This window comes from Coregonus clupeaformis, unplaced genomic scaffold (assembly GCF_020615455.1).
Source record: "Coregonus clupeaformis isolate EN_2021a unplaced genomic scaffold, ASM2061545v1 scaf1805, whole genome shotgun sequence".
In the NCBI taxonomy this organism is placed as follows: domain Eukaryota; kingdom Metazoa; phylum Chordata; class Actinopteri; order Salmoniformes; family Salmonidae; genus Coregonus; species Coregonus clupeaformis.
The window spans coordinates 66,239-86,721 of record NW_025535259.1 but is presented as its reverse complement, the minus strand read 5'-3'; the positions used below and the strand labels follow the sequence as shown (position 1 = coordinate 86,721).

General features: G+C 43.2%; 1 protein-coding gene across 1 annotated transcript; it reads left to right on the top strand.

Annotated features, from left to right (window-relative positions):
- Positions 1–737: 737 nt before the first annotated feature.
- Positions 738–9,043, top strand: LOC123487665 (tripartite motif-containing protein 16-like). Its single transcript, XM_045218788.1, has 6 exons — positions 738–1,334; positions 1,748–1,843; positions 7,612–7,845; positions 7,948–8,107; positions 8,233–8,292; positions 8,529–9,043. Exons 1-6 carry the CDS (start codon positions 738–740, stop codon positions 9,041–9,043), a joined length of 1,662 nt encoding a protein of 553 aa, XP_045074723.1.
- The last annotated feature ends 11,440 nt before the right edge of the window (positions 9,044–20,483 follow it).

Here is a 20,483-nt window from a genome sequence, read left to right as displayed (position 1 = left end):
TACAGTATAGAACACCATATAGAAGACATAGACATATCATTACATACAGTATAGAACACCATATAGAAGACATAGACATATCATTGCATACAGTATAGAACACCATCTAGAAGACATAGACATATCATTACATAGAGTATATCATAGATGACATGTATAAATCCTTCCTTTATATTTCCTGTAACACTTTCCATTCCAGTAGCCTTATTACTGGCTAGGGTTACTGCTGCTAGTACAGTGGAAGAATGAGGCATCACAGTACTTTTACACCACTGGACTAACAGGAATAATTACACACCAATAAACACACTGTAATGTAAAGTGTTACATCATTCTCAATGATCAGTCAATACATACGGTATTCATTTCTTATTGTTAGTGTCATTAAAAGCATTATACATATGTACTTCATAGAAACTGTTACCCTTTATATATTCTAACCACTCTATTTAATTTATTCCATATTAAGGGCCCTAACCTAGGAACACAAATATTTGTCTCTATTAACATTGTGGACAGTTCTCTCTCTCTCTCTCTCTCTCTCTCTCTCTCTCTCTCTCTCTCTCTCTCTCTCTCTCTCTCTCTCTCTCTCTCTCTCTAACCCCTCCCTCCCTCTAACCCCACCCCTCTGGCAGAACCAGGAAGTCCCTCCCCCTCCCACAAACTCTCTTCTGTGGAAACGAAACTGATCTGATTCTCTGTGTCGTCTGTCTGTGTGAGAGTAAACAACCGTCCAAATGGCTCAGCAGGGAGTTCTGCTGGACCAGGACCAGTTCTGTTGTTCTGTCTGTCTGGATCTACTGAAGGAGCCAGTGGCTATTCCCTGTGGACACAGTTACTGTAGAAGCTGTATTGAGGGCTGCTGGGATCAGGATGTTCTGAAAGGGGTCTATAGCTGTCCTCAGTGCAGAGAGACTTTTACCCCAAGGCCTGTTCTGAAGAGAAACATCGTGCTGGCTGAAGTGGTGGAGAAACTGAAGAAGACTGGACTCCAGGCTGCTCCCCCTCCTGCTCTGTGCTATGCTGGACCTGGAGATGTGGCGTGTGATTTCTGCACTGGGACCAGAAAGCAGAAAGCCCTCATGTCCTGTTTGGTGTGTCTGGCCTCTTACTGTGAGACTCACCTCCAATCTCACTATGAATCTCCTGCTTTCAAGAAGCACAAGCTGGTCAAAGCCACCGCACAACTACAGGAGAAGATCTGCTCTCATCATGACAAACTGCTGGAGGTTTACTGTCGTACCGATCAGCAGTGTATCTGTTATCTGTGTACAATGGATGAACATAAAGGCCATGATACAGTGTCAGCTGCAGCAGAGAGGACTGAGAAACAGGTAATACCAGAACTACTTGTTGGTGACTGTCTGATAAACAAATAATTAAAGATACAGTAGGAACTAAGGCTGTTTGAATATGAGATCATTCAAATGAAATCAATCCTCTGCAGAATAAATATGAACACAAACCTTGATTATATAGATATGCTAACCCAGATTCTCCAAATGTATCACCATTTTCTAAAGTCAAACACCATTATCATTCGTTATCAAACACCCAATCAGCTCCCCTGTTTTGTGCACTGTTAAAACTATAATCATTCACATAACAATATAATAATATAATTTCACACAGACTCTTCCTCAACCTATTAATCCCTATCTTCGATGTGCCCTATGTCCCATTACTATACTATTGATCTACTGGACAAATAAAGCTTGATAGCTCATTGAAGAGTGATTCTCCACAGATGCAGCTGGGGATGAGTCAGCAGAAAGTCCAGCAGAGATTCCAGGAGAGAGAGAAGGAGCTGAAGGAGCTCCAACAGGCTGTGGAGTCTCTCAAGGTGAGTATTGTTGACCAGAGGAGACACACCATTTCACTTCTCTCCTCCAGTCAGAGAGAGAGAGAGAGGGGCCCGTCTCCAATCCCACTGGCTCCACTGTTGGGAACATGCTGTCTGGACCCCTTTCAGAGAATAGACTGCTTAATGTAACCGGCGGGATATGAACCCGGGTCAACTGAGGGAGAAAGCAACAGCTTGACCGTTACACCAAGAGGTCATTCCCTATTGGGCTGAGGGCCGACACTGATTTTGAAGTCGAAGGCGGGGCTACCTCATCACATAACCATGAGTAACCATGACCGACTCATGTCCCCTAAACATTAACATGGAGCTCTCTCTCTCTCTCTCAATTCAATTGAATTCAAAGGGCTTTATTGGCATGGGAAACATATGTTTACATTGCCACAGCAAGTGAAATAGATAATAAACAAAAGTGAAATAAACCACCAGAAATTAACAGTAAACGTTACACTCACAAACGTTTCAAAGGAATAGAGACATTTCAAATGTTATAATTCAAGTGCAAACAGATTGAGCCATTCGCCAGACCGAGTTCTGGAGGTGAAATGGAAATGAATGAGGGAGAGTTAAGTGAGGTAGAAGGTGTGGTGATGAGCTCAGAACCAGAGCCTGGCATCAATGGACATGATAAAGAAGAATCTGGTGCAGTAGGAGTTACATTGTTGGAGAAAGTGGATCCATACCTTTTGGTAGATACATTTGTAGTTTCAGGGTGGGTGGGAAAGGAGTTGGGTGCAGTTGAATCAGTTAAGGTAACCTGTAGTGGACTTGTGATATTTGTTTGTGTTTCTTCTGACCAGAGGGAGTGGGCGCTCCGTGTCACGCAACTTGGGTCAAGATCTGTTTCTTGCTTTGCTCTTAGGAACAGGGCACCATTGAAAGGAGTGATTTCTGGGGTAGCGTTAAGTGTGGAGGTGGAGAAATTGAAGGTGAAGATTCCTGGTGTTTGTGATTCCCGCCGTTTGGTGCAACGCAGACCCGGTGGTGAGCGTGGTTAAACAGAGGAGTCAGTCCTTTTGAGTTATGAGTCTTTACCAGAGAAAGTCATGTTATGATATATCAGTTATCTTGATTCAAGCTTTTGTGCCAAATCCATAAATTCAGGTGCAACGTTTATGGTCATTTCGCAGCAGTTTGTGGGAGAGAAATTCCAAGATGTTTTATGTGTGTGGAAGAGAATGGGATAAAGGATTGTTCTGGTGAATAAAGTTTGTGCCGAATCCACTGTGCTGTTTCAGGTGCAACATTTATGGTCATGTTGCAGCAGTTTGTAGGAGGGAGATTCCAAGATGTGGGAATTGTGCAGGAGGGGATAGAGGATTGTGTAGTTTCGGTGGATAAAGTTGTGTGTGTCAACTGTTGGGATGCCCATGTTGCTGGGGATCGGAAGTGTCCGGTGCGAGAGAGGCAGGTTGAGGTGGCTAGAGTCAGAGTAGTGCAGAAGGTGTCGTATGCTGAGACAGTGAAGGAAGTAGAGGAGGATGGGTCAAGGGTGAGAGATCCTGAGAGGATCCCTGTGAGTAGTAGATCTGTGCCAGCACAGAGGGATAGGCCAACGAGTGATATATGCTTTAGTAAAGTTAGCTTCTTAGAGTTCATAGCAATGGTTATCAACTGTACAGCAGAAATTGAATGAAATTGAATGTAAATCACAGAGAATAGATGTTGTGGTGGCAGCTGCAGAGAAGTATTTGGGCATACAAGATTAGACTTCAGAAGAGTTACAGGGTGTGTTGAGTGGTGGTGTCCCGTCCTCCCAGGCCGTTGGCATGGTGCAGGAGCAGATAGGGTCAAAGTAGTGGAATGGGGTAGTGGGTATTTAATGAGTGTAGGGTTAGTTGGAAGGGTGTTTTTTTATTATTATTATAATTTCCCCTTTTCCATTTTGTGTCACAAAGTATAATGGATTTATATTATAGTCCAGTTGGGGGCGGTAATGCAACATATTGGATGCCAACCGCCGTTAAACACCAAAGAAGAAGAACCGTTACATTATGTCTATGTACAGTGTTGTAACGGTTTGAGGTTGGGGGGGTTTGGAAGGGATTTTGGGGATGGGGGAGGGTCTATTAGAAGTTAGTAGGGCTCTTCTTTATTTTCTCAGAAGTACTGAGTTAGGTAGGAGGATTTAGAAATGTTGGAAACCGTGATTGACCACACACTCCAGCACAGTAGGTGGCGGCATGCACCTTTAACGTTGGTTTGTGGACCGCCATTATATCATAGAAGAAGAAGTTGGTTGTGTGAGAGATTTGTGGTTCGTGAGGAGGGCTACTATTCTTTTTTCTTTTGGTTCTTGCGTATTTTCTTAATTTATTTTCTCATGGTGGAGGGTTTGTTTATTGGTTTCCACTGTTTATCGTTTAGAGTTGAGGGGGGAGTAGGGGTAGTTTGTTAGGGCGGCGTGATGGCCTCAACCGAGTGGAGAAGAAACGCTGTCGCTTCGGGTCCGTTCCGGAGAAAGGTGTGGAGGAAGTTTTGCTCATGGTCGGCGAACAGGTTGGAGCGGAACATCTGCACTCTGCATCCAGAATGAACAAGGCGGTGGTTGTGTTAATGAAAAAGGTTTGTCTTGTTGTGAGGGGTGTGTTGGTGCAGATGTCGCCTCTTTCGATAAGAGTTGTGGTGGCTAATCTGCCTCCGTTTATTGCTTCCGAACAGACCCCAAGTAGTTGGTTAGTTTTGGTAAATTTGCAAGTGGTTTCCGTGTGCTCTCGGCTGGGTGCCAAGCGGAATCCGTTAAACATGTCTCTTTTCGTAGACAAGTGTTTGTTTCTTACCAAACCTCAAGGTTACACAGGGGAGGGGTGGAACACAGGGTTTGGTAGCACAGATAGTTTTGGGTGTTTCTAGTGTGGGGATCATCAGTTATAGGCTACAAGCAGCAATATGATTGATAGGTAGGACAGGTATTGAACCCAAATAATCCCTACTCAGATGCGCTAACCTCAACCCTAGTAAACATGCATTATAAAAACCTTCTATAGAAAATGATCTCATATTGGGAGTAAATAGCCTCTGAATAGAAAAGAAAAAACACTGCATCTTCCAGCCCACCAATAAATGACATAATGCAACCTTGGTGGTTAGCATATTTACCTCAACATGCCCCTCGCTTGCGTGAGAAGGCAGAGTGCTCGATGCTGGTTGATGAATTTGACAATTAATGTACTAGGAAAATACGTTTTTGTCGACCAGTGGTGACTGAATTGATGTTTAGGCTTATTGATAATCATTATAGTAATGAAGTATAATTTCAAAACATGACCAGGAGGGAGGAGAGTAGAGCAGGGTCAAGTGGTGGTGGTACCAGGAGGGAGGAGAGTAGAGCAGGGTCAAGTGGTGGTGGTACCAGGAGGGAGGAGAGTAGAGCAGGGTCAAGTGGTGGTGGTACCAGGAGGGAGGAGAGTAGAGCAGGGTCAAGTGGTGGTGGTACCAGGAAGGAGGAGAGTAGAGCAGGGTCAAGTGGTGGTGGTACCAGGAGGGAGGAGAGTAGAGCAGGGTCAAGTGGTGGTGGTACCAGGAGGGAGGAGAGTAGAGCAGGGTCAAGTGGTGGTGGTACCAGGAGGGAGGAGAGTAGAGCAGGGTCAAGTGGTGGTGGTACCAGGAGGGAGGAGAGTAGAGCAGGGTCAAGTGGTGGTGGTACCAGGAGGGAGGAGAGTAGAGCAGGGTCAAGTGGTGGTGGTACCAGGAAGGAGGAGAGTAGAGCAGGGTCAAGTGGTGGTGGTACCAGGAGGGAGGAGAGTAGAGCAGGGTCAAGTGGTGGTGGTACCAGGAAGGAGGAGAGTAGAGCAGGGTCAAGTGGTGGTGGTACCAGGAGGGAGGAGAGTAGAGCAGGGTCAAGTGGTGGTACCAGGAGGGAGGAGAGTAGAGCAGGGTCAAGTGGTGGTGGTACCAGGAAGGAGGAGAGTAGAGCAGGGTCAAGTGGTGGTGGTACCAGGAGGGAGGAGAGTAGAGCAGGGTCAAGTGGTGGTGGTACCAGGAGGGAGGAGAGTAGAGCAGGGTCAAGTGGTGGTGGTACCAGGAGGGAGGAGAGTAGAGCAGGGTCAAGTGGTGGTGGTACCAGGAGGGAGGAGAGTAGAGCAGGGTCAAGTGGTGGTGGTACCAGGAAGGAGGAGAGTAGAGCAGGGCCAAGTGGTGGTGGTACCAGGAGGGAGGAGAGTAGAGCAGGGTCAAGTGGTGGTGGTACCAGGAGGGAGGAGAGTAGAGCAGGGTCAAGTGGTGGTGCGCAGGCCGTGGAGAAAGCGGTGGTGGGGAGGGTTGCAGCTGGGCTACATGAGCTGAGGCAGGGTTCTGTAGTAACAGAGACTCCGGTGGGCGAAGGCAAATATTGCCTGTCATTGGGGAAGAGGCTCTGATCAGGGGGGAAGTGCAGGGGGGCAGAGACTGGGGAGGAGGAGGACAGTACCTTGCCAATGGAGGAGGAGGAAGAGGAAGAGGGGGGAGGTGAGTCTGCAGGAGCGGAGGACAAGTCGGTTTCGTTTTCAGACGGCTCATTGGATCCAGAGCTGACAGACAGTCAGGCTGAGGGCCCAGTATATACGCTGAGAGAACTTTCTAGGTTCCTGATGGAGACTAAAGGGGAAAAAGAAGGTTCTGCTGGAGTCTTATTTGATTGATCCTGGAAGGTTTGTAAGGTCAGTACAACACGTGATGAAGAATGAGGGGTTTAGTGTCCTCTCACCCAGGAAGCGGTATAGGCTGAGAAAATGGGTCATGGGTTCTTATAATAATAATAATATAATATGCCACTTAGCAGACACTTTTATCCAAAGCGACTAACAGTCATGAATGCATACATTTTTACATATGGGTGGTCCCGGGGATCGAACCCACTACCCTGGCATTACAAGCGCTAAATGTGGTCCTCTGTAGCTCAATTGGTAGAGCATGGTGCTTGCAATGCCAGGGTTGTGGGTTCGTTTCCCATGGGGGGACAGTATGAAAATGTATGCACTCACTAACTGTAAGTCGCTCTGGATAAGAGCATCTGCTAAATGTGGTCCTCTGTAGCTCAATTGGTAGAGCATGGTGCTTGTAATGCCAGGGTGGTGGGTTTGATCCCCGGGACCACCCATATGTAAAAATGTATGCACATGAGGGGCCACCACCGTTTCCACCACTGCAAGTGACAGCAGAGACTGGGGACTGGCAGGAGAGTCTGGAGGACTTACTGACTTTTAACACTCTGAGCTTAGTGGGAGTGAAGGGGCATCAGTGGCAGGGGGTTGTGGGGGCTGAGAGCATGGCAGGGTATAGGTGGAGGGGCTCTATAAGCTCCCAGTGCTGGAAAGGTCAGGGGTCGTCCAGTGGAGGGTATTACATGGAGCCCTGGACACCAATAGCTGGTTGGCTCGGGTTGACCTGGGAGTTGGGGAGGGGTGTCCGTTTTCTGCAATGACAGACTGTTCATCATGTTTTTTCTGTGTTGCCAGGGTAATGCCATTACTGTTGACACCTTAGGGTTGAGTTTGAGGTGTACAAAATGATCAACAGTGTGGAGATGTTTCAGGAGGTATGGGGGCTCAGGGGGGCTGTCTGTACGGCTGGAGAGGAGGGGTTGGATGGACGGTTGGAATGTGGTGCTGGTTGGTGTATTGTACTGTGGTGTTGGGTACTGGATAATGTGATTGTGTGGAGGTTGTGGTGGCACGCAATGTGCTTTTAGGAGTGGGGGTGTTAGTGTAATGAGGATGGCTCATTAAAGTAAGACAAGTCTCTCTCTCTCTCTCTCTCTCTCTTAACAGCGCTCTGCACAGGCAGCAGTGGTGGACAGTGATAAGATCTTTACCGAGCTGATCCGCTCCATTGAGAGAAGGCGCTCTGAGGTGAAGGAGCTGATCAGAGCCCAAGAGAAGGCTCAAGTGAGTCAAGCTGAAGGACTCCTGGAGCAACTGGAGCAGGAGATAGCTGAGCTGAGGAAGAGAAGCACTGAGCTGGAGCAGCTCTCACACACAGAGGATCACATCCATTTCCTCCAGGTAACTCAACTGCCTTGATACATGTGATATGAAATTAACTTAATGTGAAACTCTCAATCATTTGGTTCTGCTCTCTCTCCCTCTCTCTCTCTCTCTCTCCAGAGTTATCAGTCTCTCTCCAGTACCAGTGTATCTTCAGACTTACCCAGCATCGTTGTCCGTCCTCTTCAGTACTTTGGAGATGTGAGTAAGACTGTGTCTGAACTGAGACAGAAACTAGAAGACGTCCTTAAAGGAGAATGGACCAAGATCTCCACTACAGGTGTGTTGAAAATAATAAGAACATCAACTTTAGACCATTGAAAGTTCCCTACTAGTCATATACATGTGGAATATGGTATGATGATAACATTCCCTCTCTCTGTGAATGTGTTTGTGTGTCTGTAGTGAATATAGTGGATGTTGTACTGCCTCCAGAGCCCAAGACCAGAGAAAAGTTCTTACAATGTGAGTCTCTTTATTCTGAAGTAACTAACAGTCTCTTTTTACTGACACTCCTAACAATCCCTCTAGAAATATATAGCAATAGTAGATCTAATCAAAGACTGGGTATCTATCTGACTCCTCATATTTCTCTGATTTGATCTCTGCTGTGCTCTAATCAAAGACAGGGTAGATACAGTATCTGACTTCACTTATTGTTCTAACTCCCCTCATTGGTCTCTGCTCTGCTCTTCTCCCAGATTCCTGTCAGCTCACACTGGACCCAAACACAGCACACACAGACCTCTCTCTGTCTGAAGGGAACAGAAAGGTGACCGATACAGGCCAAGTCCAACCATATCCTGATCATCCAGACAGATTCACCGACTACTGTCAGGTTCTGTGTAGAGAGGGTCTGTCTGGACGCTGTTACTGGGAGGTGGAGTGGAGTGGGGAGGATGTTAATACAGCAGTCTCATATAAAGACATCAGCAGAACAGAGACAGATGGTAGATTTGGATACAATAACAAGTCCTGGAGTTTAGTGTGCTCTAGTGGTGGTTATTTGTTCAGACACAATAATGTTGAGACTAAAGTATCAGGCCCTCTGTCCTCCAGAGTAGGAGTGGACCTGGATCACAAGGCAGGTACTCTGTCCTTCTACAGTGTCTCTGACACAATGACCCTCCTCCACAGAGTCCAGACCACATTCACTCAGCCCCTCTATCCTGGGTTTTGGCTCTGTGATGGGACTGCTGAGCTGGTTAAACTGTAGTAGGGTCCACATAGATACTAATCATGCTGGTGTAGTCTATAGCTGAGCTGGTTAAACTGTAGTAGGGTCCACATAGATACTAGTCATGCTGGTGTAGTCTATAGCTGAGCTGGTTAAACTGTAGTAGGGTCCACATAGATACTAGTCATGCTGGTGTAGTCTATAGCTGAGCTGGTTAAACTGTAGTAGAGTCCACATAGATACTAGTCATGCTGGTGTAGTCTATAGCTGAGCTGGTTAAACTGTAGTAGGGTCCACATAGATACTAGTCATGCTGGTGTAGTCTATAGCTGAGCTGGTTAAACTGTAGTAGGGTCCACATAGATACTAGTCATGCTGGTGTAGTCTATAGCTGAGCTGGTTAAACTGTAGTAGGGTCCACATAGATACTAGTCATGCTGGTGTAGTCTATAGCTGAGCTGGTTAAACTGTAGTAGGGTCCACATAGATACTAGTCATGCTGGTGTAGTCTATAGCTGAGCTGGTTAAACTGTAGTAGGGTCCACATAGATACTAGTCATGCTGGTGTAGTCTATAGCTGAGCTGGTTAAACTGTAGTAGCGTCCACATATATACTAGTTATGCTGGTGGTGATGGTCCGCAGATAAAAATGCTGAATTTTTCTGTACAATTATTTTTGTCTGACTGATTTAATCTTCAGAGTTTAATTAAAACGTAATAACGTATTTTTATCAAATGCAATGTTTTAATTGGCTACATTTACATTAATCATGATGATTGCTGTTAATGTATGTTGGTTGTCATTCAGAACCGTTGAAATGTTTTCTCAATTGGTTCTCTGTCTCAATGTAATTTTCCTCAGTATCATGGAACAGGTAGTGTTACTTACTTGCTAATTGAACTATATGGGCCGGTTTCCCGGACACAGATGAAGCCTAGTCCTAGACTAAAAAGCATGTTTAATGGAGATGTCCGGGAAACCAACCCTAAATTTGATATATTTTATTCTCCATTACTGCTCAGTCAAGCAACATTAAACCTGTCCAGCAGGTGGTGGTATTAACCAAACAATAAAAACAGCAGATATCTTGACTTGTCACTCAGTATATCAGTAATGTTCAGAATTGTACTTTAATATCATTGGAGATTGATGGTCTTTTTAATCCACTACCCAGAGTCAGGAACAGATGAAGTTAGGTCTGCTACTGTTCAGTTATTAAATATGATTCATGGTGATGGGAAATAAAAAATCCATCTAGTAGTAGTTTTCCTTTGCAATTTATTCCAAGGTGTGTCTTTAACTTGTAAATGGATTGTGTTGAAGCTGGCATGTGGTGTGGATGATAGAATAGAGTGAATAGAGGAGAGAAGAGAGGAGGAGAGGAGAACATCATATAGAAGACAGATAAGATAGAGAGACAATTCATACCCAGAGAGTTACTGACTCTGGCCCAAATGACACCCTGTTCCCTACGTAGTGCACTAGGCTACTTCTGACCAGATCAAAAGTAGTGCACCACATAGGGAATAGGGTGGAGATTGGAGATTTGCTCACTGGCATTAGAATATTAGAATATCATACTGTAATGTTAATGGTTGCCTCATTAGAATATTAGAATATCAGGGTGTCACTAAACCACTAAAGTCATTACCATATTGTCATTTTCTAACGACAGGGAGAAAACATGTAAAATCTAGAAGACTACTTTAGATCTGGTCAGAAGAAGCCTAGTGCACTATGTAGGGAACAGGGTGTCATTTGGGCCAGAGTCAGTAACTCCCCTGGGTATGAATTGTCTCTCTATCTTATCTGTCTATGCTTGGTTGACCTAGCAACTGGGTCTGTTTTAATGTCCAGACAGCATGTACCCAACAGTGAGGTCAGTGGGATTGGAGAGAGTCCCCTCTCCCTCTCTCTGTCTCCTCCCGAGTATCATTTCTTACTCGGCAGGATCCGTCCACGTTTTCGGAGGGCTCCTGGCAAGCGGGGAGTCGCCGACCCGCGTTCAATGTGCCGGTCCGCTTAGCGAGTGCGTCCCGCACGCCCCCATGTCTTCTTTTTTTTCATTTTCATATTTTTGAAAAAATAATTTTTCATTTTTTTTTTCTGCTTCAAAGTAGATTAAGTCAGCTTCTCCAACATTACGGTTTTTTCTCTGCTTCAAAGTAGATTAAGTGAAGCTTCACCTCCATTCAGGCAGTTATCACACCCCCCCACCCGGATTCGACCCCACTGGTCATTTAAAGACGTGTTTGGCTACGGGCACGTGGTAAGTTATGCGTTCACCTGGTAGTCGTCTTTTTTTCATTTTCATATTTATGAAAAAAAATATTTTTTATTTTTTTGGTAGTCATTTAGCAGACACTCTTATCCAGAGCGACTTACGGTTAGTGATGCATATTTTCTTCATATTTTTTTTTTTTTTTTTTTCTAGCTTTATAAAAAAACAAACGGATAAAAACCTGGTTTTCCTATTTGAAAAAAGTTGAAAGGCAACGTGGATCTACTGTGGTGTAGTTCTTCCCAGCATTGCAACCAAATCAGATTTGTATTACATATTGCCTGGAGTGATTTAAAAAGGAAAGAAAGCTCTAATCTAACGGATAAAAACCTGGTTTTCTAATATGTACGGGTTCATGAGGGTTGCCTAATCACACATGTGACATTTTGGAAGGATGTGACCTTTTTAAGCCTTCGAAACAGCACCTATGACCACAATGTAAGGCACTTCCGGTTGTCACAGGAAGCTGTAATTAAACACATATCCTCATTGGGACAAGCTCTTACAGAATCCTGAGTTTCAGGTCAATCCCTGAAAAACTAAACTTTTTACAGAGGGTTGAATGTAGCGTTTTCACTATCTGCTGGTGGATACATCTAAGCCATGTTTAGGGTCAATCTTCCCACTTCCGGTTGCTCCAGGAAGCTTAAACTCAACACAGGTAATCCTTATAGTGGCCTGATGGGTTGACAAAGAAGACAGTTTGATATGGCAATATAAACCCACATAGGCATCAAGTTGAAGTTAGGGCAGCAGGCAATGTATTTCTATGGAAAAGAGTTCACGGTCAACTGTTTGAATAAATGCACCCTGTTTTCACTGTTAAGGATTAATTCCACATGGTCATGGGTAGGCTTGCACAGATCGGGAGAACCTTAGGACCGTTCCTGTGGTTGAAATGTTTTTCTATCCTTACCGGATCTAATGCTCTCACCCAAAAGCACCTCAAATTTAAGACCAGGCTTCATTTTGGGCCTTGTCCTGAGACCTTTCTGGATGTCTATATTTTAGCCCAAAAACGTCAGAGCCTGCTGATCTTCACATATGTTGCTCTTTATATGCCCCCCAACCATAATCTGGAAATATATTAATTTCAGACTTCTGGACATAAAACTTACATATTGTGTAAACCACACACAGACATGTGAAATCCCTTAGCTAGATGAGCCTCAAACATCAGAGCAATGGCCTAGGCGACAACACCTTGGGTGGGCAATTGTCTTCCAAATGAATGTTCATATATAACACGCCATTCTCTAAATCAATATTTCTATATAACATGCCATTCTCCTTGCATTATGCTGTTGGGTCAGGGAGGAGGGAGGTTGCAATGCTGGGAAAAACACCTCCACAGCAGATCAACACAGCATTGCAACATTTTTCGAATGAAAGTAACAGCGCCCTTGGGCACCCCTGTAGTTTATTTTTAGTCATTTAGCAGACACTCTTATCCAGAGTGACTTAATATATTTTTGTGTAATTATTTTTTTCATACCTGCCCCCAGTGGGAATCAAACCCTAAACCCTGGCATTGCAAATACCATGCTCTACAAACTGAGCCTCCTCATCCCTGCCACAATTCAGACTACTGGACATAATTATAATTCCTATCTAAACCCTAACGGCTTGTGAAACCCCCCACACAGAGGTGTGAAATTCCTCAACTTGAGGAGCTTCAAACATCAGAACAATGGCCTGACAACACCTGAGACATTTTTTAGGAAGATGGCATCTGCCAAAGACAAGGGTGGAAATAAAAACAATATGCAGTTTTCTTTTAAATGTGTTGTTTATTTTAAAGTGCAGATACCCAAAACTGAAATGTAAGTTGAACATGCATGGCTAAATATATTACAAAATTACAGATGTACATTTTAAAAAGGGGTTTAAGGATATTTTTGAGTCCCATCAGCTATTGGTGATTTCGTGCTGACTGGCCTAGCTGTCAAGCCATTCCAAATATTCTCCTTCTCCACCAAAATATTTTCTTGACACCCCAAAGTCAAACAACAGTTCTTCCTGCACCGGAATGTCTCGTTGGGCAATGAAAAGGATGACATTCAACACTTTGCCATCCTCTTCAAGTTGCTGAAGCTGACCTTTGATGTTGCTTCTCTTTCTGGAGTGGTTGATCCTCCGTCCATCCTCGGTCAGGTTGGCATCATTTGAAAACTTGTTCTATTGCCAACATGATTAGCTAAGTTATAAAAAACTATATTACAGAGTTAGGCTTTCACAATAACATTCCTGGAAACAGATTGTAATTTTGATGCGCATAGGAATTGAGAGTGCATTCAGGTGCGTATGCCACGGCTAAGTTTATTCACAGTAGACAAACAGGCTCATTCTGTTCAGAATAACCCAGGGTATGATGTCATGTCATCTTGTAACTATACATCAAATATAGTGATCATAAATGTTGACACTGTATTTGACATGAGTTTTATAATAAGAAAATTTGAAGTGCACATTTGGACTCATGGGTGTTTTGCTTGCTTGTATGACATCAAAGCAGTATTTATTATAGTCCTCAACGTCTCATCTTTCAAAATACATTTAGTCCTCTGAAGCGTAGAGCCTGTGGTCTGAAGTCATGTATAGCATGTTACTGTACAGCCACTGCGTACCAATTTAGGCGTTTATCAGTGCCATTTTCAACCTGTATACTTTAAAGGGCTACATACAAATTGTGCAACAATATTGCATTTTTAAAAGCCTGTTATATTAAATGAAGTGCCCTTTAATATAGACCACATGTAAAATTCAATAAATCAGATTTTTTTATATGAATAAAGACTTGCAAAAGTGCTAAAATTCTGCATTTTGGCATGTCCCTCTGTGCACCCTCTGTGACTTCTAGGAATATTTTAACCCACTTAACCCCAGAATTCCCCCAAGTTTTCAGGATCATTGTAAAGCCCTAGTTATTCTGTTGCTTTGACAAAGTCATTTCGGGAGATTGTGATTTATTTAATGTGATTAGTGATTCATTTTAAAGGGGCAATCAGCAGATGCAACATCCATTGATTCTTGAAGAATATAACCTATAAATGAAGAGTGAAAACAGTGGAGTGAGGCAGAGCGAGAAAGAAAGAGTGAAAACAGTGGAGTGAGACAGAGTGAGAGAGAGAGAGAATTGTGAGGAGAAGGAGTGAAAACAATGGAGTGCGACAGAGTGAGAGAGAGAGAGAATTGTGAGGAGAGAGAGAGAGTGAAAACAGTGGAGTGAGAGAGAGCGAAAGAGAGAGAGAGAGTTAGAGAGAAAGAAAGAGAGAGAGGGAGTTGTCAGGAGAGAGAAAGAGTGAAAACAGTGGAGTGAGACAGCGAGAGAGAGAGTTGTGAGGAGAGAGAGAGTGAAACAGTGGAGTGAGAGAGAGAGAGAGAGTTGTGAGGAGAGAGAAATAGTGAAAACAGTCGAGTGAGGCAGAGAGAGAGTTGTGAGGATAGAGAAAGAGAGAGTGAAAACAGTGGAGTGAGACAGAACGAGAGAGAAAGTGAATTGTGAGAAGAGAGAGAGTGAAAACAGTGGAGTGAGTCAGAGCGAAGAGAGAGAGAGCTGTGCAGAGAGAGAAAGAGTGAAAACAGTGGAGTAAGAGAGAGAGAGAGAGAGAGAGAGAGAGAGAGAGAGAAAGAGAGAGAGAACTGTCCACAATGTTAATAGGAACAAATATTTGTGTTCCTAGGTTAGGGCCCTTAATATGGAATACATTAAATAGAGTGGTTAGAATATATAAAGGGTAACAGTTTCTATGAAGTACATCCAGTCGTCTGAAAAAGTTTGGGCACCCCTCTGAGGCTGCATAATAATTTACTCTGTCGTCACAGAAAATGATCACAGTGGCATGCCATTCATTTTCTAATAAAAGCTGAGTAATGGGCTATTGTCCAGACAAAGATGTTTAGTGTAGCAATATTAAGTTGTATGGAATTAAATCAGATGTGAAAAATAGGCTATGCCTCAGCCCAATAGGGAATGTCCTCTTGGTGTAACGGTCAAGCTGTTGCTTTCTCCCGCGGTAGACCTGGTTCATATCCCGTCGGTTACATTAAGCAGTCTATTCTCTGAAAATAGTCCAGACAGCATGTACCCAACAGTGAGGTCAGTGGGATTGGAGAGAGTCCCCTCTCCCTCTCTCTGTCTCCTCCCGAGTATCATTTCTTACTCGGCAGGATCCGTCCACGTTATCGGAGGGCTCCTGGCAAGCGGGGAGTCGCCGACCCGCGTTCAATGTGCCGGTCCGCTTAGCGAGTGCGTCCCGCACGCCCCCATGTCTTCTTTTTTTAAATTTTCATATTTTTGAAAAAATAATTTTTCATTTTTTTTTTTCTGCTTCAAAGTAGATAAAGTCAGCTTCTCCAACATTCCAGTTTTTTCTCTGCTTCAAAGTAGATTAAGTGAAGCTTCACCTCCATTCAGAGCCTGCTGATCTTCACATATGTTGCTCTTTATATGCCCCCCAACCATAATCTGGAAATATATTAATTTCAGACTTCTGGACATAAAACTTACATATTGTGTAAACCAAACACAGACATGTGAAATCCCTTAGCTAGATGAGCCTCAAACATCAGAGCAATGGCCTAGGCGACAACACCTTGGGTGGGCAATTGTCTTCCAAATGAATGTTCATATATAACACGCCATTCTCCAAATCAATAGTTCTATACAACATGCCATTCTCCTTGCATTATGCTGTTGGGTCAGGGAGGAGGGAGGTTGCAATGCTGGGAAAAACACCTCCACAGCAGATCAACACAGCATTGCAACATTTTTCGAATGAAAGTAACAGCGCCCTTGGGCACCCCTGTAGTTTATTTTTAGTCATTTAGCAGACACTCTTATCCAGAGTGACTTAATATATTTTTGTGTAATTATTTTTTCATACCTGCCCCCAGTGGGAATCAAACCCTAAACCCTGGCATTGCAAATACCATGCTCTACAAACTGAGCCTCCTCATCCCTGCCACAATTCAGACTACTGGACATAATTATAATTCCTATCTAAACCTAACGGCTTGTGAAACCCTCACACAGAGGTGTGAAATCCCTCAACTTGAGGAGCTTCAAACATCAGAACAATGGCCTGACAACACCTGAGACATTTTTTAGGAAGATGGCATCATCTGGTTCTATTGCCAACATGATTAGCTAAGTTATAAAAAAGTATATTACAGAGTTAGGCTTTCACAATAACATTCCTGGAAACAGATTGTAATTTTGATGCGCATAGGAATCATGAGTGCATTCAGGTGCGTATGCCACGGCTAAGTTTATTCACAGTAGACAAACAGGCTCATTCTGTTCAGAATAACCCAGGGTATGACGTCATGTCATCTTGTAACTATACATCAAATATAGTGATCATAAATGTTGACACTGTATTTGACATGAGTTTTATAATAAGAAAATTTGAAGTGCACATTTGGACTCATGGGTGTTTTGCTTGCTTGTATGACATCAAAGCAGTATTTATTATAGTCCTCAACGTCTCATCTTTCAAAATACATTTAGTCCTCTGAAGCGTAGAGCCTGTGGTCTGAAGTCATGTATAGCATGTTACTGTACAGCCACTGCGTACCAATTTAGGCGTTTATCAGTGCCATTTTCAACCTGTATACTTTAAAGGGCTACATACAAATTGTGCAACAATATTGCATTTTTAAAGCCTGTTATATTAAATGAAGTGCCCTTTAATATAGACCACATGTTAAATTCAATAAATCAGATTGTCGAGTGAGGCAGAGAGAGAGTTGTGAGGATAGAGAAAGAGAGTGAAAACAGTGGAGTGAGACAGAACGAGAGAGAAAGTGAATTGTGAGAAGATCTCCACCCTATTCCCTATGTAGTGCACTACTTTAGATCTGATCAGAAGTAGCCTAGTGCACTACGTAGGGAACAGGGTGTCATTTGGGCCAGAGTCAGTAACTCCCCTGGGTATGAATTGTCTCTCTATCTTATCTGTCTATGCTTGGTTGACCTAGCAACTGGGTCTGTTTTAATGTCCAGACAGCATGTACCCAACAGTGAGGTCAGTGGGATTGGAGAGAGTCCCCTCTCCCTCTCTCTGTCTCCTCCCGAGTATCATTTCTTACTCGGCAGGATCCGTCCACGTTTTCGGAGGGCTCCTGGCAAGCGGGGAGTCGCCGACCCGCGTTCAATGTGCCGGTCCGCTTAGCGAGTGCGTCCCGCACGCCCCCATGTCTTCTTTTTTTTCATTTTCATATTTTAGAAAAAATACTTTTTCATATTTTTTTTTCTTTATAGTCCTCAACGTCTCATCTTTCAAAATACATTTAGTCCTCTGAAGCGTAGAGCCTGTGGTCTGAAGTCATGTATAGCATGTTACTGTACAGCCACTGCGTACCAATTTAGGCGTTTATCAGTGCCATTTTCAACCTGTATACTTTAAAGGGCTACATACAAATTGTGCAACAATATTGCATTTTTAAAAGCCTGTTATATTAAATGAAGTGCCCTTTAATATAGACCACATGTAAAATTCAATAAATCAGATTGTCGAGTGAGGCAGAGAGAGAGTTGTGAGGATAGAGAAAGAGAGAGTGAAAACAGTGGAGTGAGACAGAACGAGAGAGAAAGTGAATTGTGAGAAGATCTCCACCCTATTCCCAATGTAGTGCACTACTTTAGATCTGATCAGAAGTAGCCTAGTGCACTACGTAGGGAACAGGGTGTCATTTGGGCCAGAGTCAGTAACTCCCCTGGGTATGAATTGTCTCTCTATCTTATCTGTCTATGCTTGGTTGACCTAGCAACTGGGTCTGTTTTGATGTCCAGACAGCATGTACCCAACAGTGAGGTCAGTGGGATTGGAGAGAGTCCCCTCTCCCTCTCTCTGTCTCCTCCCGAGTATCATTTCTTACTCGGCAGGATCCGTCCACGTTATCGGAGGGCTCCTGGCAAGCGGGGAGTCGCCGACCCGCGTTCAATGTGCCGGTCCGCTTAGCGAGTGCGTCCCGCACGCCCCCATGTCTTCTTTTTTTTCATTTTCATATTTTAGAAAAAATACTTTTTCATATTTTTTTTTCTGCTTCAAAGTAGATTAAGTGAAGCTTCACCTCCATTCAGAGCCTGCTGATCTTCACATATGTTGCTCTTTATATGCCCCCCAACCATAATCTGGAAATATATTAATTTCAGACTTCTGGACATAAAACTTACATATTGTGTAAACCACACACAGACATGTGAAATCCCTTAGCTAGATGAGCCTCAAACATCAGAGCAATGGCCTAGGCGACAACACCTTGGGTGGGCAATTGTCTTCCAAATGAATGTTCATATATAACACGCCATTCTCCAAATCAATATTTCTATATAACATGCCATTCTCCTTGCATTATGCTGTTGGGTCAGGGAGGAGGGAGGTTGCAATGCTGGGAAAAACACCTCCACAGCAGATCAACACAGCATTGCAACATTTTTCGAATGAAAGTAACAGCGCCCTTGGGCACCCCTGTAGTTTTTTTTAGTCATTTAGCAGACACTCTTATCCAGAGTGACTTAATATATTTTTGTGTAATTATTTTTTTCATACCTGCCCCCCCAGTGGGAATCAAACCCTAAACCCTGGCATTGCAAATACCATGCTCTACAAACTGAGCCTCCTCATCCCTGCCACAATTCAGACTACTGGACATAATTATAATTCCTATCTAAACCCTAACGGCTTGTGAAACCCCCACACAGAGGTGTGAAATTCCTCAACTTGAGGAGCTTCAAACATCAGAACAATGGCCTGACAACACCTGAGACATTTTTTAGGAAGATGGCATCATCTGGTTCTATTGCCAACATGATTAGCTAAGTTATAAAAAAGTATATTACAGAGTTAGGCTTTCACAATAACATTCCTGGAAACAGATTGTAATTTTGATGCGCATAGGAATCATGAGTGCATTCAGGTGCGTATGCCACGGCTAAGTTTATTCACAGTAGACAAACAGGCTCATTCTGTTCAGAATAACCCAGGGTATGACGTCATGTCATCTTGTAACTATACATCAAATATAGTGATCATAAATGTTGACACTGTATTTGACATGAGTTTTATAATAAGAAAATTTGAAGTGCACATTTGGACTCATGGGTGTTTTGCTTGCTTGTATGACATCAAAGCAGTATTTATTATAGTCCTCAACGTCTCATCTTTCAAAATACATTGAGTCCTCTGAAGCGTAGAGCCTGTGGTCTGAAGTCATGTATAGCATGTTACTGTACAGCCACTGCGTACCAATTTAGGCGTTTATCAGTGCCATTTTCAACCTGTATACTTTAAAGGGCTACATACACAATTGTGCAACAATATTGCATTTTTAAAAGCCTGTTATATTAAATGAAGTGCCCTTTAATATAGACCACATGTAAAATTCATTAAATCAGATTTTTTATATGAATAAAGACTTGCAAAAGTGCTAAAATTCTGCATTTTGGCATGTCCCTCTGTGCACCCTCTGTGACTTCTAGGACTATTTTAACCCACTTAACCCCAGAATTCCCCAAGTTTTCAGGATCATTGCAAAGCCCTAGTTATTCTGTTGCTTTGACAAAGTCATTTCGGGAGATTGTGATTTATTTAATGTGATTAGTGATTCATTTTAAAGGGGCAATCAGCAGATGCAACATCCATTGATTCTTGAAGAATATAACCTATAAATGCCTCATGAGCTTAGTTCAACTGTCGTACCCCATCAGAACCCAAAATATAAGCTTGTTTTACTCCGATGTTTGTAAACAAAGTAAATGTAAACAAATACTGTATAGCCTCAAAATATTGTTAAAACTATCATTTTTTATGTCATGGATGGTCAGTCCTTGCTTCCATAGCTCTGTATTTGAATTTGAAAGGGATTACATTTCTCCAGCCCCATCCCTCAGCTTTTTACTAAAACAAGAGTTGGGAGTACGCTTTGTTATTGTTTCTACTGCTGATTGCTGCTTTAAGGTAAAACAAAGAAAAAATGTGTCCCTCATTTGAATAATGGTGAAACTATTCCTTTTTTTTTTTTTTTTTAAGAAACATTGAACATCTAAGAGAGAGAGAGAGAGAGAGAGAGAGAGAGAGAGAGAGAGAGAGAGATAGAGAAAGAAAGAAAGAGAGAGAGTGAGAAAACAGTGGAGTAGAGAAGAGAGAGAGGGAGTTGTCAGGAGAGAGAAAGAGTGAAAACAGTGGAGTAGA